The sequence below is a fragment of the Asparagus officinalis genome, chromosome 3 (assembly GCF_001876935.1).
Source record: "Asparagus officinalis chromosome 3, Aspof.V1, whole genome shotgun sequence".
In the NCBI taxonomy this organism is placed as follows: domain Eukaryota; kingdom Viridiplantae; phylum Streptophyta; class Magnoliopsida; order Asparagales; family Asparagaceae; genus Asparagus; species Asparagus officinalis.
In genome coordinates, this window is record NC_033796.1 from 15,770,735 (window position 1) to 15,790,486 (window position 19,752).

A 19,752-nucleotide genomic window follows, 5' to 3' on the forward strand; every position below is an offset into this window, starting at 1 on the left:
TGTTAATTCCGGGGGTTGGCCCGGCCCGACATTTGCTCGCAATGGTCATATAACGGTCATATTATGTGATCGTTGCATCCCGACCGGGCACCGGGCCGGGCGCCGATGAGATGGCTCGTACCAGGGCCCGAAACCCGGTCTGGCCCGGGTTCCCGGGCTAAACCCGGCCGGGCTCGGAGCTCGGACCCGGCCGGGCCAAATGGACAGACCTAGTCTGTACTCATATTTTCCTTTCCTGAAGTGTTAAGAGTGGAATGATTTTTCGTTATTGTTTTTTTTCCTTTCCTCTTTACCAAAAAAATAAAATAAAATAAAATAATGGAATAGAAATTTATCTTCATCTGCAAATATCCTATGTCAAGGTGTACATAATCCGTTTACCAAACTTTATGTATTTGACAATCCTTATAAAATTGGGCCGGGATCAATCTTGACCGAGTTCTTGGTCCAATTTTGTTCTAAACTATTTTTTTTAAAACAAACCCCCTCGTGGTCCATAGAAGAGAACTAGTTTAGGGGATACATTTTAGACTTAGGAAAAAAGAGCCCAATTTGACCTAGTTTTTCACAAACAAAATTCTTCTCAAAATGAGACTTTAAGGCCAAACCTAGATTCATTAACCTAGATTCATTTAGAGGGTGTTTAGTTCAAGCAAAAATCTAGCATTTGGTACTGATTATAAATTTTGGGATCAAAAAGTATGTTTTTTTTTTGGTTTTAGGATTCCATATTTGATGTTTGTTTCAATAATTTTTTTAGAATATTGATTCTTAAAATGTAAAAAACACTTAGTTTTTAGCATTTTAAGAATTCTCTCAATTGGAGAGGATTTACTAAATATCATAAATGGGTATGCTTATCTCTCTTTCTATACCCACGTATTTTATTTTCTTATGGGAGGTAACCAAGTATATTTACTTTTCCTTCTTTTTTAGAATTTGTTATCTTATAATTTGGGTTTAAATCAAATAATATATTATAAATTTTATTTTTCTAGTAATAATATTAATTTCATAGTAATAAAAATACATGTCCGAATTTATTTTTCTATATAATATTGAATCATAAATAAAATATTGAAAATTTTAAAACATATATAAAACACTATAGATTTGAAGTTTTCTGTAAGATTACGCATTTTAAAATTTTGATATGTGAACCAAACAGCTCCTCATCCACTCTTTTTTTTTTCTCGTCCCCCGCGGGGCTGTTTGGTTGTTGTTTGTAAAATTGTGCATTTATGACACAACTTGGAAAGTTGTTGTCCACCTCATCATTTTCATTTTTACACTTTTTTTTGTTTGTTTTTGATTCCATTGGAATCATAAAACACTTGTTTGGTTTGCAAAATAAAACTTTAATTGTTTGTTTGAAAAGTGTAAAAAGTGGTCCCTACTCAAGTGATCATATTGGTTGGAATTACTTTTTCCTGACTTCAATGTCAGTTTTCTTCTAAAATCATGTCTTTTTTTATGAAATCACTTTACAAGCCACGTCAACATATGAAACCAATTTACACTATTTTCACAATTACAAACAAACAATTGAAAGTGATGAAAGCTGACATTGGGACCCATTTTTTTACACTTTCCATCATTTTACATGGTAAAAACATACAACCAAACGGGCCTCCACGTGGGTCCGCACTTTCGGCACCTTCTCAAATTTCAAAATGCGAGCCGTTGCGTAGTCCCATCGAGCGTAACGACAGCCGTTAACTTTACTCGCAGGCACAACCTAAACAACGGTTAAACATAGGGGCATTCTAGTAAATCTACTACGCCAAGGAAATCATTTGAAATTAATTAAAAAAAGCTCGGGCGGCAAGTTATACAACTTTAACCATGGTTAGGCACTTAGGCTGTCCAGCGAGGTTTTCGCCGCTGGCAGCCGTCTAAAAGTTAACCATGGTGAACAAACTCAGATTAAAAAATAAAAAATAAAAAATCTAGGGTTTGCTTCGTAGTTTTCCCTATAAAATCCCCAGAGAGGAAGCCAGGCAAAGATCATCGGAAGGCGTCTTTGCAAACGCCTACCTCTAGAATTTCTTCAGTCTCTCTTTGTTCGCCTGCTTCTTCTACCTTTAGATTTCTTTAGATTTTGATCTTGATTTGCTCCCTTTTTCATCGAAAATGAGAGAGTGCATCTCGATCCACATTGGACAGGCTGGGATCCAGGTCGGAAATGCTTGCTGGGAGCTGTACTGCCTCGAGCACGGGATCCAGGTTGGATCAAATCTCTAGATCTGTTGCTTTTTCTCGATTTTTCGTTGATTTTCTGTTGTTTAATGAATTTGTTAAATTAAGTGAAGGAGATGGCTTAATCTATGTATTTTGATGTTAGATTCGTTGAGTTTTAACTGTTTCTTCATAGATCTTTGACCCTGCGTTGGAAACTCGCAGATCAGCGTTCGTAATGCTAGATTTTATAATTTGTTTGCGTGATTGGATCATATTGTTCCTATATCGTTAGATCTATCAACGTTTAGGGATATTTCTGTAAATTTGTTTCATCAGGCACAATTTCCTGTCTAGCTTGATAATCGTTAATCTTTACATCAGATCTAGGGTTTCTATATAGATTTGAAGTTGAATGCTGCGATTTCAATCTTATTCATTTAGATCCGAACATTTACAATAATTTTGAAGAATTTGTTGAGTAGTTTATAGATCTTGTGTTGGTTAACTATACTAAGATTATATTTGCGAAATTGATGATATCTTTAACTCTGGAGAAATGTGTTTGATTTTCTTAGTTTTTGCTAGATCTGTTGGTCTGTAGTCCTTGTTATTATAATGGTAGATCTCATGCACGCTAGGATGTTGATATCATTCTTTGTATATTTGCACCGATTAAATAGATCTGTCATATATTAAGCCCGATTTGCTAATTACATCAATGTTTCAGCAAACTTCATGTGGTCGAACAATTTTCACTTGTTGACAGTATCTTAGCTGATGCCTGTTTTACTCTTAAATCTTTTCAGCTTCACATTCACTCACCTGACATGATTTTGCGTTGATCATCAGTAGTTATCCTATGTTGTTTGTATTGTACATTTATATACTGATCATCGTAAACTGAAACTTTAAATTCCCTTGTCCAGCCTGATGGCCAAATGCCGAGTGACAAGACTGTTGGAGGAGGTGATGATGCTTTCAACACCTTCTTCAGTGAGACTGGCGCTGGGAAGCATGTGCCCCGTGCTGTCTTCGTCGATCTCGAGCCCACTGTGATTGATGAGGTGAGGACTGGAACTTACCGTCAGCTCTTCCATCCTGAGCAGCTCATCAGCGGGAAAGAGGATGCTGCCAACAACTTTGCCCGCGGCCACTATACCAGTAATAATCCAGATCACAAATCTCGGAAATTAGTCAATTTGTATGATCGTTTTGTTCTGATCCACCCTCTCAAAATGTTGTTTTGCAGTTGGCAAGGAGATTGTTGACCTCTGCCTCGACCGAATCAGGAAGCTTGCAGACAACTGCACTGGCCTTCAGGGGTTCCTTGTGTTCAATGCTGTTGGTGGAGGCACTGGCTCAGGCCTGGGTTCTCTTCTTCTTGAGCGTCTCTCTGTGGACTATGGTAAGAAGTCCAAGCTCGGGTTCACCGTATACCCATCCCCCCAGGTCTCCACCTCTGTTGTTGAGCCCTACAACAGTGTCCTCTCCACTCACTCCCTTTTGGAGCACACCGATGTAGCTGTTCTCCTCGACAATGAGGCTATCTATGACATCTGCAGGCGTTCCCTTGACATTGAGCGCCCAACCTACACCAATCTCAACCGCCTCGTTTCTCAAGTGATCTCATCTCTGACTGCCTCCCTCAGGTTTGATGGCGCCCTCAATGTGGATGTTACTGAGTTCCAGACCAACTTAGTCCCGTACCCAAGAATCCACTTCATGCTTTCCTCCTATGCTCCTGTCATTTCAGCGGAGAAGGCCTACCACGAACAGCTCTCAGTCGCAGAGATTACCAACAGCGCCTTTGAGCCTTCCTCTATGATGGCCAAGTGTGACCCTCGCCACGGAAAGTACATGGCTTGCTGCCTCATGTACCGTGGTGATGTTGTCCCAAAGGACGTCAACGCGGCAGTGGCCACCATTAAAACCAAGAGAACCATCCAGTTCGTCGACTGGTGCCCTACTGGATTCAAGTGCGGTATCAACTACCAGCCTCCTACTGTGGTGCCCGGTGGAGATTTGGCTAAGGTTCAGAGGGCTGTTTGCATGATCTCTAACTCGACCAGTGTTGCTGAGGTGTTCTCGAGGATTGATCATAAGTTCGATCTGATGTATGCCAAGCGTGCGTTTGTGCACTGGTACGTGGGTGAGGGTATGGAGGAAGGGGAGTTCTCGGAGGCGAGAGAGGACCTCGCCGCGCTGGAGAAGGATTATGAGGAGGTTGGGGCTGAGTCTGCTGAAGGTGAGGATGGTGATGAGGGTGATGAGTATTGAGGTAGCTGCTTGCTGCCCGTTTCTTCTTGCGTGTTTCCGTGGTGGCTGTCTAGGTTGTTTGCTGTCTGTTCTGGTCTCGTCTTTTGTTTGGCCGAGTCCTGTTTAAGGCTTTTAGCTGTGGGTCCATGTTATCTCCTGCTATGCTTTCATATCAATATTGGCTGTGCCTAATCTACTGCTATACGATGCTTTGTTTCTAAAATTGCTTTTATGATTGGTTCCGTTTATCTGTTTCTACTGCGTGTTTTATTAATTTTCTTAGGTGAACTTTGCTTGCTATCTTTCTGATTGCCGCATTAATGTGTAGTGTTGTAAATTTTTTAGCTGAAAAAATTGATGGATTTCTCTGGAGCTATGATGATGGCCTGTTAGCCTGTTCTGGCGATAAAATCTTTCTGAATGAGAGCAAAGAGCAATAAACAAATGTTTGACGTGTAATATCAAAGAATAATTTTTATGTCCTTAAATCAGTAAAAAACCATTCTGAATAAGAATGAAGTGCAATAATTAGGAGAAAAAAATTATATCAGAATACCCTTAGTCGGTAAAATCAGTCTGAATGAGAACGAAGATCGATAGTAGATAGATGTTCATGCAATAACAAAGGGTATATAATCAGATGTTTGACATGTAATTATCAAACTTTGAGAGCGAAGTGAATAATTATAACAAGGATTAAAAAAAAGGAATAATTGTTAGGTCCTTAGAATTATCAGTCTGATGCGATCAAATAACAATATAAGATGTTCGACATGTAAATATCAAACTTGAGAACAAAGGGAATAATTAGTAGTTGGCCAGATGATATCTCGCCACTTACCAGGTGATTTTTGCTTTGGACCTGAGAGAGGATAATCATCATTTTGCTTTTGCCTTTCGGATCTCAACTTACGCTTGTGAAGGACTGGCATCTGGATTACTTCCGACAAATAACAAAATTGTTTAGTCGTAGTCGGATCGGAACGAGTCTCTGAAGAAAATGGGATAGGAATGATGGTTTAACTGCAAACCAACTCCCTTAGTATCACCCAATTGCGAAGAGACACAATGTAGTTCTATTTGCTGCGGATAGACCCAATGAATGATTTTATTTTATTTTTCTGACTCTTAAAATCGCTAAAGATATCTCAGCAGGCGATAGATCCCCCTATTGTTCTATTGATGAGTATAGACACCTAACTACTAGACTTTTTTCCTTTTAAAATGGTTGAAAACGTTCAGAAGGTGTTATATTGGCACTTGGGCCAGGACCCCAAGGGGATCCTTTCACAAGAAATAGACCCACATGAGTTCTATTTTTAGCATCAAATAAAACTAAGGCGATTGCAATTTGGGGACACCGCATGGGGTCTGTTTTCGCTTAAAACATACACTTTCGGTTGCCTACTTAGATCGGGAAATACCCATATGTTTATGGCCCCTTTCAAATAAAGCTCATAATTGAGTACTAATATGTAAAAAAAAAAAAAAATGAACTGAGAAGAGCATTTTCAGGAACATAAAGAAAAGTAACTAAGAGATACCATACAGCTTAATAAGCTTATTACCCCTGGTCACTTCAATTGGCAGCCAAAACTTATTAGCAAACATCAAATAAGACCAATCTCAAATTAACTATATACGATCTTTGCAAGTCAAACTGAAGGTGAGAGGATTTGCCCAGCTTTTATTTGCGTCCAAACTTCTCGACTAAATCCTTCTCAATTTCCATTCTCTTCTTCACCAGCAACGCATACTTGGACAGGAGCTCCTTGTCTCCAGCAGGCTTCGAGAGCTTAGGGCTTAGAGAGGTTTTCTCTATTTTGCCCTCATAAAGTGCTGAGCTCGGCACAAATTTGCCTTCTTTGTTGCACAACCATCCGTGTGCAGCCCTCAATGCAGCACCCAAGGAAGCAGAATCTGTCATTGATTGGAGGGGTAAAATCGTCGACAATAAATATGATATTTTACTTGAAAAAGAGATTGAATGCTTGGAACGATATATACCAGGTCTTTGAACAGTATAGACAGGGCAACCGAAAATGCTAGCTATGGAGTTAAGGATGGAGTCATTTGATGAAGCCCCACCAGTTGCTATTATCCTTTTGGGAGGAGTTGGCATGCCGAATCTCTCAGCATGGCCTCTCATAGAGAGGAATTGCCCTTCTATGATCGCTCGCACCTGCATTAAAAAAAATGAAGGTCATCTTTTTAACATTCTTATGAAAACACGGAATGAATATTTGTTTAGTGCCAAGGATACTAACCTCTGAAGGAGAATCAAACTCCTCAATCTCGCGTGCTTTCATCTCATCTATTGAGTTGCCAGTGAAGTTGTCGATCACATAGCGGTGGTATCCAACTACATATGGATGCAATAGTTGGTCAGAAGGCAATGTCTTTAGTAACGATATCTGAATAACTGCACGTCAATTAGGAAATATAAGAGAAAAAAATACAAGTTGAAACTAACTTGGCAAGGGAGGTAGAATTTCATGGTCCATGTAAAAGAAACCTAATTTTCCACCTGAAATGACAGAAAGTAAAGTAATTATCAGAATAATAGTTCATAAAGCATGCGGGAAATGCATGGACCAATTACTAGATGCACAGCAAACTAAAACATCAGTGAAACTTTAATATACAAGAAACCCTAGGTCACCTGACTTTTGAAGTATATAAGTATATTTTTTAATATAAGTATACAATTCAATTGAAATTGCTTAACAGCATATTCAGATACAAAATCAGAAGATAAAACAAGAATCCAAAAACACGCAGAGAAGGCAAATAGAACTAATAAACAAACCATTGAGTGCAGGTGTTTTCTCCAATGTTTCGTTGAACACATCCCAAGAGCTTTCTGCACACCTATTACGCACATCTACAGTAACAAACATTATGTAGTTAGCTGTCATTACAAAGGTGCTGATATGAGAAGCCATTATGAAATTAAAAATTTAAGCCCAGATGGAGAACCTTCTCGAGTTAAAGAGCCATTTTTGAAACAGAGCATAACCATGTAGCATTTTGGATCAACAGGGTTAGGAAAAACATGCCCTTCTAGACTTGGTCGGGGCTCATTTGTTATTCCGAACACCTATAACAGGAACAACAAGAAGTCATATGAGTACCACCACCAAGTTCGAATTAGATAAAACGAAACGTTGCTACATCACGAAGAAGCTATGATGTTTACTTACGGTATCGCTGGTTCCAAGACTTATTGCCAGATCACCAGGAGTATTCAGAGTCAAACCTGTAGAGAACAAAAAACTTATAGGCTGATGCGTAGTCAAGTATATAATATACACCACATCGATTAAACAATTCCTCTCTATTAGTGAAAAGTGACAATTTAGAGAGAAAAGGACTAAATTATACATTAACTATAATGAACTTTATCTTCTTTCGCACTACACTACCATACACTTTGAAAATTAGAGTAATCTCTGATTCTATCGTGAACTTTCTATTATTTTTAAAAAAAAAATCCCTTACAGCGTTAGTGAGAGAAAATAAGCTACAATAATCTACTTTCCTGTAAAATTTTATATAAGATGCAGCATGTAAAACACATGATATATTAAGGAAAATCTCGTCCGGTAGACTATCACTTACAGGTCACATGGTATGTTCACTAATAGCAAGATAACAGAGGATAATCTACCAGAACTTTGTGGAATAGGTCAGAAAAGCTCCATAATTTAGAAAGTTCATGGTAGATTAGTAGGCTAAATCATACTTAAAAGATGAAGTTAGTTGTTGCAACAACTCCAGACAATAATTTGAAATTTAGATGCGAACAAACTAAGCTAAGCCTACAAAGTGACATAATCAAGCAAGTGATGTTTGTTTCTTTCCAGAGTTCAATGATTCTCAGAGCAGGAACTTTAGCCTACTCTTCATTTTCAATAAAAGTATATCTTCCAACATGCTCATATTCAAGGGGGAAACTAATTTTGTCAAATTTTATTAAACAAGTTCAAGTTAACTATTATTATCATTCTAAGAATTAAGTTGAAATATAGACATGAGTAGACCAGCCTTCACACTGATTGATGCTCTAGTGGGTCAATATCAATAATCCTGTAGATAATTTATAATTGATTGTTAACATTTATGTTAAATAGGATAATCCCGCAAGTTGGAAAATTATCTAAAGGGTTCAAACATAATTTTCAGATGGACTAGCCATCATCAACATGTATACTACTAGTCAGAGATTGTGCTGCAAAAAGAGATGGAAGTTAGACAAAAGGCTACTGAAGAAGTCGGCTTGAAATTATCAGGAACTCAAATAAGGCCAATATCGATATTTGGTTTTGATTCGCGTTGATAGGAGGTGTAAGTTCCACTTGTCTATCTTTTAAAAGTTCAGGATCAGATGAAATCTCATGAAAGGTTTGATTGAACTTTTGAATGCCAGACAGCTTGCAAGAAACTACTGAACGGCAAATCGTAAATCCCACAAAATCCGGAAAATTGAATTTATAAAGCTAACATAATTGAAAAGTACTAACAGTAAAGCTTGACACACCTGCTAAACTGTTCGGGTTGTCTCCAGACCACTGAATAACCAGACAACTATCGTTGAAATGATACCTGTTTGTTTTTAATAAAATCAGAATCAGTAATACCAATATCATGCATTGTCTATTTATGAAATTATATTATATGAGGGTATAGGGATGTTAGCACAGGAAATTCAGAGCATATATCCTGATATTTGAATATGAAACTAAAAGATTAACTATTACCCGAACCGTCTCCCACATTCTACGGATTTATAAAGACAATATCCATATTCTAGTCTGTGAGATGTTATCCAAATCTGAATAGTATCAAAATCCGCCAGAATACCGTAGTTTTAGTTTTTTTTCCCCTTTACAAAACATATGTAGTTCTATATAAGCTCATCAAATACATATTTCAGAGAGCATAATTATTAATAAATTTAAGGTCAAATATGGTAGTTAATACCAATATGTGACCATTACAGCAATTATCCTGGAAAATCTACGTAATTCTTTGCAAGTGAATATTCAATTTTATGATGAGATCTGAGAGCGACTTTTAACACACCTGTCCACAAAATAACGAGCTATTGGACCAGCAACTGCATGAGCTGGTGCCAGTTTGCCGAGTTTTTCTTCCAGTCCTGGAGCAGTAGCCTATAACAAAAAAGTAAATTAAGAAAAGTATAAACTAGGATTAACTTTGTAATCAAAGAGTCCTAATAACAAACCTACCTTCATGACAATCTTAGACCACACACGCTCTTTAATATCCATCAATTTCATTCCTGCTGCATCAGTCTCATTCAATACAAGCATACCTCCCAATCAAAAGAGATGCCATAAAAGAACTAACAAGCGAGATCCTCTCAGTATCATTATAAACATCTTGCTTCGTCTCATATAACTTTCGAATTTGAGGTCCTGTAAATCTCTCATAAGCACGAGACCCTGTAAGTCTCGCCACCTCCAATGGACCGCCAACAGCTTTCTCAATCTCTTTGCATTGCAAAGTGGTACTACTATCCATCCAAACTGGTGATTCTTTGGTAGAGAAAGCTTCGGCAAGTTGAGACACTAAAGGCTTGCTAGGATCCAAAGAGGCCAATGTCGCTGAACTTCCCTTTTTCCAGTAAACACTGCCGTGTTGCTGCCCACTTCCTGATATGGCGATAACCTTGCTGAAGTCCAGCTTCAATTTAAGTTTTTCAAGGAGAGTGTTGAGAGCCTCCACCCACATCAATGTAGGGGAAACTATTCTCCCATCCTCTATGGGGTCTCTGTAAACCCCATCTTTCGTTTTGTAGTGTGGCAACTGAGAATCAAAATGTATAGTTTCGGAAGCAACGATGGTGAGGTTAGCATCGAGCACCGTTGCCTTCAGTGACCTGTTGATAGAGATCAAAAAGTTATTTAATTGGCATCCTTTGATGCTAACAATTCATAATTGTGAAATAAAAGAATGAAATTTATGAAATGCTATTTCATTCCTTCAGTTCAGCCAGTCCTCTTTTAAGGAAAAATATATGGACGAATAAAATTCTAATAATACACAATTCAATAACCAAGCTGAATCAAACTCTGATATCCCAAATACCAAGATGTGATTCTACCATAAAATACACAATGAAGAAATCTAGAAACATTAGAGCATCTTGTTTTCGAAATGATAAGCAGATCAATCTATTTGAGTTAATCCTGATGTACTCTATCCAGTGTACAATCAGCATCCAAGCAATGAGATTCCAAACCCAACATTTTCTTGGAATCTAGAGAACGAGAAGGGATGAAGTTAAATGTGCATTCTTGTATTTGTTCTGGTCCGAAATGAAGAAAGACATTGATAAGTGCGAAAAAAACCCAAAACCATCTACTTGTATTTATTCTAATCTCTGATCGAAGAAAACCCTAAGCTCAAATTTAACTATCTACATATATTATGATCACTATAACACCAAAATCCAATACCCAAATCATAAAAATCCCAAAACCAAGCACATCACTTGTACACGTCAACTATCTAGGAGGATGCTCTAGCAATAATAATAATGGAAAACGCCGAGAAAATAATAATCAATTATACTTACTGAGTCGAGCTATCGAAGCCGAGAAAGAGAGAATCGTGAGGAAGAGAGTAACCCATCGCTAACTCGTCGAGGGAGCCCATGGAGTTCTGTGCTTTAAATTTTAGGGGAATTCAAAATGGGTAATGGAAATTTTTTTTAATCCTTATGGGTAAAAAAAGGAAGGTAATTGGGTAAATACGGAAAGAAATGGCTTTTCTTTTTCTTTTTTTCTCTTGTGGATAAGATGATGATGAGGATAGTTTTCCTTGGGAAAGGGTTTATAAAGAAGGATTGAAAAGATGGGATAACAATAAAATCTTAAGAAATCTTCAGTCTCCGCCATAAACAGAGGAAAATCAGGTATCAGATATTTTATTTTGGATAATTATGGAGATAGTTGAAGAAATTTTAGCGGAAGTAAGTTAAGAAATGGAATTGGGATCCTCTCCTCATCCTAATATTTACTAATGAAGATTTGTGAAGAGTTGGGAGGGGGGCCCACAAGGATGGGTGGGAAAATGAAAGGTCATGATGAAAATAAAAGAGTAAGATCTCCTTATTAGGAGATGTTAGGAGTTTTTCATTAGGAGAGGATCTAAATCTAGATACATTATTGTTTCACCTACATATCACTTATAGCCAAACTTGTAATTAGTAGCAAAAAAACTCCAAGTTTAAAAAAAGCTAGCCCTAATGTTTTTACAATTAGCACTTAAAAACTATAAAGTTTTTAAAACTTGCATATAGATATCGCCAGTTATGCAAACTTGAGAATATTTAAGTGCAAATTTTAAACATTTTAGAGTATCTAACTGTCAGATTTAAAAACTTTAGAATATTTAATGCTAGTTTTAATAACTTTAGGGTATATAAGTCCTACTAAAATTAAATGAGGATATATAAATACAAGTTTAAAAAACTTTACCGTATTTAATTGCTACCAAATACAAATGAGAGTATATAGGTAAAAAAAATAGATGAAACGACTGGGTATGTAAGTGCCATTTAGCAAAATACTAAAAAACAACAACAGAAATTGCTTTCGTTGAGAGTCGAACTCAAGACCTCCCGCTTACTAAACGGGTGCTCTAACCAACTGAGCTACGAAAGCTACGGAATTTAAGCAGTTATCACATAATCATCACACGTCTAAACAAAGGTTTTGTCGCATAGTTATTTATTTGATTTTGATTTACATATAAACAAAATGACCGATAGCTTGTGATGAAAGGTCAATCTTAGCCAAAACCAGTCCAAAACAAATCTCAAACAGGCGATTTCCCCACTTGTTTTCAAACTCGCAGAACTAAACTAGCAAACAAAATTGTTGAAGAAAAAGCCCAGTACAGGTTCCGTATGATAATTTGCTCGTTACAACTTTGTTAAGACACAGAAGCCCATTTTTTCAAGTGCTCGAAGCATGGCAAGTGCAGCTGAGTCTCGAGAGCTTTTCTTATCTGCTCGGGGCTCGCCCTCAAGATGGAATGCTGGAGAATTTGGCACGTGCAATGTAATGCTTGATGTATATCTGTTGAAACCCATCACTCCATTCAGTGATATTTGTTTCCTGTTCAATGGAAGACAGATCTTTGTAAAAAGATATATTGGGAGATAATCACGTAGTTTCAGTTCTGAACTTAAGAAACTTGGACCGGAAAATTTTCATTGTTGCTAAAATTTTCTGACTAGATCTTATCTTTCATTCATAGAATGTACAAACCTGAATTTCTCTTCAGTAGAATCAAATCTTGGCATTGGCCACTGAAGTATTCGACAGAGGTCGAAGAGAGAATTTCTAGGGCCACCTTTCTCCATCTTAATTGGAAGTGCAACTGAGAAAACACAAACTGTCACTCATGAGATAAATGATTTCATGCTATCAGTCATCAGATAAACTTTTTTTTAATGCTATCAGTGTCAGCAGCAGCCCATGTGAAGCAATTATTTTTGACTTTGGATAAAAGAGCGAGCCCCACTTCATTATTATAATATAAATGTATAGTAAAATATTAATATTTTATTATGCATAGTGTTTTCCAAAACACTATAAATAGGCTCCAAATTCTTAAGAAAAATTCATCCCAGAAACAACTTCTCTTATAGAAGAGTAAGAGAGAAAAAAATAGAAAGAGAGTATCTCCTTGTAAAGAGAGATTGTAACTCCAGAGTTTTCTTCTCATAGTGGATTCTTCTATCCTTGCCCATGGACGTAAACAATCAAGTGCCGAACCACGTAAATCTGTGTGTCCAACTTTTTATCTCTACTATTGCTGCGATCCTGCTCTATTAGGCCTCGGGTTTGTCCCAACAAGTGGTATCAGAGCCAACTTAGGGTGCTTGTATATATCTACTTATCGTATGCTCTGTGACTGCCATCAAAGGTGGATCCTCCACATCAGAAAATAAGTTAGGTTATCATTTACTATTTGAAGGCGACGAATACTATTCACGAGTACGATACTGTTCACAAGTACGGTACTATTCACAAGTACGGTACTATTCACAAATACAGTTACGGTTCATAAATACCGTTACTATTTACGTGAAATAGTAAGAAATTACTGTTCGTGGTAGAAGCAATGACGGCAAAGTTCAAAATCGAGAAATTCGACGGGAGTAATTTCTCACTGTGGAAGTTGAAGATAAAGGCTATCTTGAGAAAAAATAATTGCCTGATGGCCATCAGTGCAAGATCGGACAACATCACAGATGATAAGAAGTGGAACGAGATGGACAAAAATGCTATTGCAAATCTCCATCTGGCATTAGCAGACGGGGTGCTGTCAAGCATAGAGGAGAAGAAGACAACAAAGGAGATCTGAGATACTCTAACAAAGCTATATGAGGCGAAATCCATGCACAATAAAATCTTCTTAAAAATGAGACTTTACACTCTTAGGATGGCGGAATCTACATCGATGACCGACCACATCAACACCCTAAACACACTGTTCTCCCAACTCACAACGTTAGGGTATACAATTGGTACGAATGAACATGCAGAACTTCTACTTCATAGTCTACCTGACTCGTATGATCAACTCATCATCAACCTAACAAACAACGTCCTTACGGACAATCTAGTCTTCGACGATATTGCAGCCGCTGCTCTGGAGGAAGAAAATCGACGTAAGAATAAGGAAGACATGCAGACAAGTTCTCAACAAGCGGAGGTTTTTAACGGTGACGAGAGGGAGATCAACGGAACGTGGCTCCAGTAGGAGTCATACCCATGGTAGATCCAAATCAAGAAGTAAGAAGAATGTCAAATGCTACAACTGTGGCAAAAGAGGGCACGTCAAATTGGAGTGTTGGCACAATAAGAAGAATAGAGATAAAAAGTCTTCAAAACCATCAACATCTCAAGGATGCGTTATCAGCACATCAGACCATGGTGAAATTCTATTCAGTGGAGCAACCACTGTTGATGAAGGCAGAAAGAGGTTTGTTGATGTCTGGCTTCTGAATTCAGCAGCCTCCTGGCACATGACTTCTCGGAGAGAATGGTTTCACAAATATGAACCTATCTCAGGAGGATCTATATTCATAGGGAATGATCATACCTTAGAGATTTCTAGTATTGGCACTATCAAAATCATAATGTTTGATGGTACAATACGTACCATTCAAGATGTACTACATGTGAAGGGCTTAAAGAAGAATTTATTGTCTTTGAGACAATTAGATGAGCTCGGATGCAAGACCCATATCAAAAATGTGATCATGAAGATTGTTAGAGGGGCGCTTGTGGTGATAAAAGAAGAAAAGATAGCTGTAAATCTGTACATGCTCAAGGGAGAAACCCTGCAGGAAGCTGATTCATGTGTGACATCAACCAGCCGTGGAGAAGAACAAACCATGATGTGGCGTCGCAAACTAGATCACATGTCAGAACGAGGCTTAAAGATTCTCTCCGATCAGAAGCTGCTTCCTGGACTTAATTCGGTAGCTCTTCGATTCTGCGAGCATTGTGTTACAAGTAAGCAGCATCGACTGAAGTTTAACACATCGAGTTCTAGAAGCAAGGCTGTTGAGAAGCTAATGTAATTGAGGGATATTGGAGGGCTTATATGTAAATGTGTGTAAGGCTATATAAGCCAAAACTATTCTATCAATAGTTGAGATCCTTTTGAGCCCTAACTTTTGAATATGGTATCAGAGCCACTAAACGCTGCCGCTGCTCTCGTCCCCTCCTCCTATTGACATCCTCCCTCCGACCGGCGAAGCGTGGGGAGGAGTGGGTCGGTGTCGCCCTCTTCCCCCCCGACCGGCGACGGGTTCCTGTACCTCGACGGCTGTAGATCCTTGCCGCGGACGACGACGACTGAAGACCCGCCGACCAGACGACGTGTCCTCCCGACGAAGCCGCTGGCGTAGATCTGGATCTCGTTGGGGGGCTGGGTCAGAGGGAAGAGGGGAGGAAGACGAGGGTTTGATGATGAGACTGTTGATGGAGCTCCGTTCCTTGGGAAGGTAGATCTCGTGACTTTGGGTGGTTATGAGCAGCTGCTGACAGTCTTTAAAAAAAAAAATTGAGTCTGTGAGGATTTTTAAAGCAAGAGAACATTTCCTTTAAATGTTGGCCTCCTTCCGTTTGAAACATTACGGATTTTAAAGCAAGATAACATTTAATGTTTGATTTGGGGAGATTGAGTCTGTGAGGATTCGGTTGTCTGTTTGTAGTTTGGGATCTCTGATAATATCTTGTGGATTGCATTGGTCGGATCGATGACGGAGACCGGCAGAAATCCGATGGAAGAGATCATCAAGAAGCTGAATCCTGAGGAGATTTCAACATTGATGCAACTGATGAAGTTGTCGGCGGGAGAGAGCTCGACAAAGCCGCCACCACCACCCAAGAAGGTGGAGCTTCCACCTATCGATGTAAAGCTTGATGGACCCGCGACATATCTGAGTTGGTCGCGTCGGGTGAGATATACCCTTGCCGGGAGGAGCCTGGAGGGATATCTGACGGGGGAGAAGACTGAGCCGGCAGAGGGCTCCGCAAGGAGAGATGAGTGGAAGTCTACTCATATGCTGGTGTACATCTGGCTCCTGAATTCTGTAGTCCAGCCAATTGCTGCCACAGTGGATGGCCTTGGGAAGGTGCAGGATGTCTGGGAGAAGCTGAGGAGGACCTACGATGGGGTGGGGAATAACCTGAGGGTATTCCAAATCGAGAAGGAGATCAGCACTACAGTCCAGGGAGAGAGGACTGTACAGGAGTACGCCACAGAGCTGGAGCGCTTGTGGCTTGATCACGATCACTTCTCGCCCCTAGCTAGTTGCAAGGACCCGGAGTGTAAGGAACGCGAGGCCTCTTTGCAGAGGAGGACCATGTTATTTCTCTGAGGCTTGGCTCCAGCATATGAGCAGAGGACGGCATTGCTACTGACCCAAACGAAGATCCCACCACTAGAGGAGGCAGTCTCGGCCATGATACAGGAGGAGAGCCGTATCAGGCTACAGGCTGGGACAGGTGGACTTACAGGGGAAAAGTCTGCACTGGTGGTCTCTAACCCAGGTAACACTGGATTCAGAGGAGAGACGAGGCAGTGCTTCAACTGCGGAGAGGTAGGGCATCTGAGACATATGTGCCCTAAACCACCTAAGGAGTGGGGTGGACGTGGTCAGGTTGGAGGCCGTGGTCGTGGCCGTGGAGGCAGGCGAGGTGGAAGAGGAGGCCACCGAGCAAACTTGACAGTGGCAGAAAGAGAAGAAGAAGCTGAGATGATATTCACCGATGAGGATCGGGCGCTCTTGGCAGCGCTGAGGAGGAAGTAGAGAGCAGTAGGTAATGTGTCTGAGGAGGAATTTACTACTTTCCCTGGAGGAGACTATGCAAATTACGCTCTTCGTGCACACCCAAACGAGGGAAGATCCACTGCCTGGATAATGGATTCTGGAGCATCCAGACATGTGACAGGTAATGCCAGTGAGTTCTCATCTTATACTCACTTGGCAGAATCAGAGAGCATCCAGATCGCTGATGGTACAGCACAGGCTGTGGTTGGTAAGGGCACCGTTAGTTGTACAGGTTCTATAACTTTATCTAATGTTCTGCATGCTCCTTCATTTCCTGTTAGCCTGTTATCCATTAGCGCCATTATCCTCCAACTAAATTGTATTGTTTCTTTTGATATTCCCAAGGTGGTCTTCCGGGAGAAGGGGACAGGGCGAAGACTTGGGACTGGGACATGTTCTTTTGATATTCCCAAGGTGGTCTTCCGGGAGAAGGGGACAGGGCGAAGACTTGGGACTGGGACATGACGTAGTGGACTGTGGTACTTGGACCGCGAAGGGATGGACTCAGCGCTAACATCTGTAATTGAGAGGACGGGAACAGGAGGAGCTAAAATGTGTGCAGAAGATGAATTGATGCTCTATCATCAACGAATGGGACACCCGTCATTCGGAATTTTGGGAAAAATGTATCCAACTCTGTTTGAAAAAGTAAATAAGCAGAAACTTCAGTGTGATACTTGTGAGTTTGGGAAGCTTACTAGAAGCTCCTATGTTAGTTCGGGGAGTAGGAGTTCTTGTAAGTTTGAAGTAATACACTCTGATGTATGGGGACCCTGCCCAGTAAACTCTATAAATGGATGCAAGTTTTTTGTTACATTTATTGATTGCTTCTCTAGAGTCACTTGGGTGTATCTTATGAAAAACAAAAGTGATGTAGTTGGCTGTTTTAAAGATTTTCATAAGCACATCCAGACTCAGTATTGTGCAGTAGTAAAGGTGTTGAGGTCGGATAATGGGACAGAGTATACCAACAGAACACTTGGGGAGTATCTGTCAGCTCAGGGGATTCTACACCAGACTACATGCCCATACACCCCAGCTCAGAATGGGGTAGCAGAGAGAAAGAACAGGCATCTCCTAGAAGTTGCTAGGAGCATGATGATGACGATGAATGTCCCAAAGATGTTGTGGGGACAAGCAGTCTTGACTGCTGCTCACTTAATCAACAGGATGCCTTCGAGTGTGTTGAAGTGGAAGTCACCCCGTGAGACACTAAAGGGAGATAACGGGGGGCCCTACCATTGAAAGTATTTGGTTGTGTGTGCTTTGTGAAGGACAACAGACCATCAGTTGGGAAGCTAGACCCTAGGGCTGTGAAGTGTATATTTGTGGGATACAATGGCACCCAGAAAGGGTATGTCTGCTGGAGCCCGGTGGAGAAAAGACTGTTTGTTAGCATGGATGTGCGGTTTCGGGAGCTCGAGCCATACTACACAGTGGGGGTTACTTCACCGTTTGAAGACTTGCCCGATACTGAAGGTACGAGGCGAGAGGGGGAGAATGATGAGAGCTCAAGGGGGTTAATCCCAATTTCGATTCCGTACTCAAAGGAGAAGGAGGATGAAGACGAAGGGAAGGAGGAGGAGACAAGAGGTGTTAGGCCTACAGCTCAGGGGGAGTTACTTACATACAGTAGGAGGGGTAAGGAGCCAGAGGTGCCTACAGTGACAGTGCCAATGCCTAGTCCCTCGTCCAGCTCTACTCCAACTCCTGAGACACCTACACTACCCTCCACTTCAGGTAATATCATTCCTACTCCTACCCTTCTTCCCACTCCCATGTCAGTAAGAAGGACTACTCGCAGTAATGCGGGAAATCCTCCTGAGAGGTATGGTTGGGATCTAGCTCAATTTGTTTCCTATTCTCACATATCCCCTTCACATGGAGCATTCATTGCATCATTAGATTCTGTTATTATACCTAGCAACTGGCAGGAGGCTAAGAAGGACCCAAAGTGGAAGGCAGCTATGCATGAGGAGCTGGGGGGCTCTTGAAAAGAACCACACGTGGGAATTAGCGACATTGCCAGCGGGGAAAAAAGCAGTAGGATGCAAGTGGGTGTTTGTCGTGAAGCAGAATCCAGAAGGGAAGGTTGAACGATACAAGGCACGACTGGTGGCAAAAGGGTACAGCCAGACATACGACATTGACTATGATGAAACTTTTACACCAGTGGCGAAGATGAGTACTGTTCGGACGTTGATTTCTTTGGCAGCAAATGGTGGATGGGAACTACACCAACTGGATGTGAAGAATGCATTTCTACATGGAGATCTAGTGGAAGAGGTGTATATGGAGATACCACCTGGATGTGGCATAGGACAGACAGTAGGAAAGGTCTGCAGGCTGAAGAAGTCTTTGTATAGGCTGAAGCAGTCCCCTCGAGCATGGTTTGACAGGTTCAGGAGAGCCATGGTTGGTATGGGGTACAGACAGATTAATGCCGACCATACTGTATTTTTCAGAAGAAGTGGGGATCACATCACTATGCTGGCAGTGTATGTGGATGACATGATCATCATTGGGGATGATGAGAAGGAGATTGCTCAGCTCAAGGTGAGATTGAGCAAAGAATTCGAAGTGAAGGATCTGGGTCAGCTTAAATACTTTCTTGGGATAGAGATAGCTCATAGACCTAAAGGGATTGTTCTCTCCCAGAGAAAGTATGCACTGGATCTTCTTACAGAAACGGGGATGTTGGGGTGTAAGCCTACTGCTACACCGATTGATCAGAGTCTCAGGCTGAGTGCTGAGGCAGGAGAACCAGTTGATCGTGAGAGATATCAGAGATTGGTGGACAGGCTAATCTACCTGAGTCACACACGTCCAGACATCTCATTTGCAGTAAGCGTGGTGAGCCGCTACATGCATGACCCGAGGAAGGGTCATATGGATGCAGTATACCAGATACTGAGATATTTGAAGTG

The 19,752-nt window shown here is 40.5% G+C and overlaps 3 protein-coding genes and 1 non-coding gene across 6 annotated transcripts in view; 1 reads left to right on the forward strand and 3 right to left on the reverse strand.

Moving 5' to 3' along the window:
• On the forward strand, positions 1,989-4,693 carry LOC109833162 (tubulin alpha chain). The gene is made up of 3 exons (XM_020400721.1): positions 1,989-2,226; positions 3,108-3,342; positions 3,431-4,693. The coding sequence occupies exons 1-3, from the start codon at positions 2,134-2,136 to the stop codon at positions 4,456-4,458; spliced, it is 1,356 nt and encodes a 451-aa protein (XP_020256310.1). The 5' UTR covers positions 1,989-2,133; the 3' UTR covers positions 4,459-4,693.
• Positions 5,928-11,286, reverse strand: LOC109833161 (xylulose kinase). Its single transcript, XM_020400720.1, is given in 12 exon segments — positions 5,928-6,357; positions 6,445-6,619; positions 6,705-6,799; positions 6,911-6,964; positions 7,247-7,321; positions 7,417-7,537; positions 7,641-7,696; positions 8,978-9,042; positions 9,523-9,611; positions 9,690-9,758; positions 9,760-10,342; positions 11,042-11,286. Coding segments are annotated over 12 exon segments (1,695 nt in total). The 5' UTR covers positions 11,122-11,286; the 3' UTR covers positions 5,928-6,124.
• TRNAT-AGU lies at positions 12,058-12,131 on the reverse strand. Its single transcript has one exon. It is a non-coding gene; the product is annotated as a tRNA-Thr (tRNA).
• Positions 12,292-19,752, reverse strand: part of LOC109833163 (endoribonuclease Dicer homolog 3b-like) — a 35,235-nt gene continuing 27,774 nt past the window's right edge. For all 3 annotated transcript variants that reach the window (XM_020400723.1, XM_020400722.1, XM_020400724.1), the window contains exons 12-13: positions 12,741-12,852; positions 12,292-12,587 (exon numbers count right to left, since the gene is read on the reverse strand). In XM_020400723.1, coding sequence (XP_020256312.1) covers positions 12,392-12,587; positions 12,741-12,852 — 308 coding nt within the window. In that variant the 3' untranslated portion in view covers positions 12,292-12,391. The remainder of the gene's footprint in view (positions 12,588-12,740; positions 12,853-19,752) is intronic.

Bases quoted from the DNA above. Each gene is read 5' to 3' on its own strand.
- LOC109833162 (XM_020400721.1), top strand. From the start codon at position 2,134: ATGAGAGAGTGCATCTCGATCCACATTGGACAGGCTGGGATCCAGGTC. The intron at 2,227-3,107 runs GTTGGATCAAAT...TCCCTTGTCCAG, and splicing joins GCCTCGAGCACGGGATCCAG to CCTGATGGCCAAATGCCGAG. The intron at 3,343-3,430 runs GTAATAATCCAG...GTTGTTTTGCAG, and splicing joins TGCCCGCGGCCACTATACCA to TTGGCAAGGAGATTGTTGAC.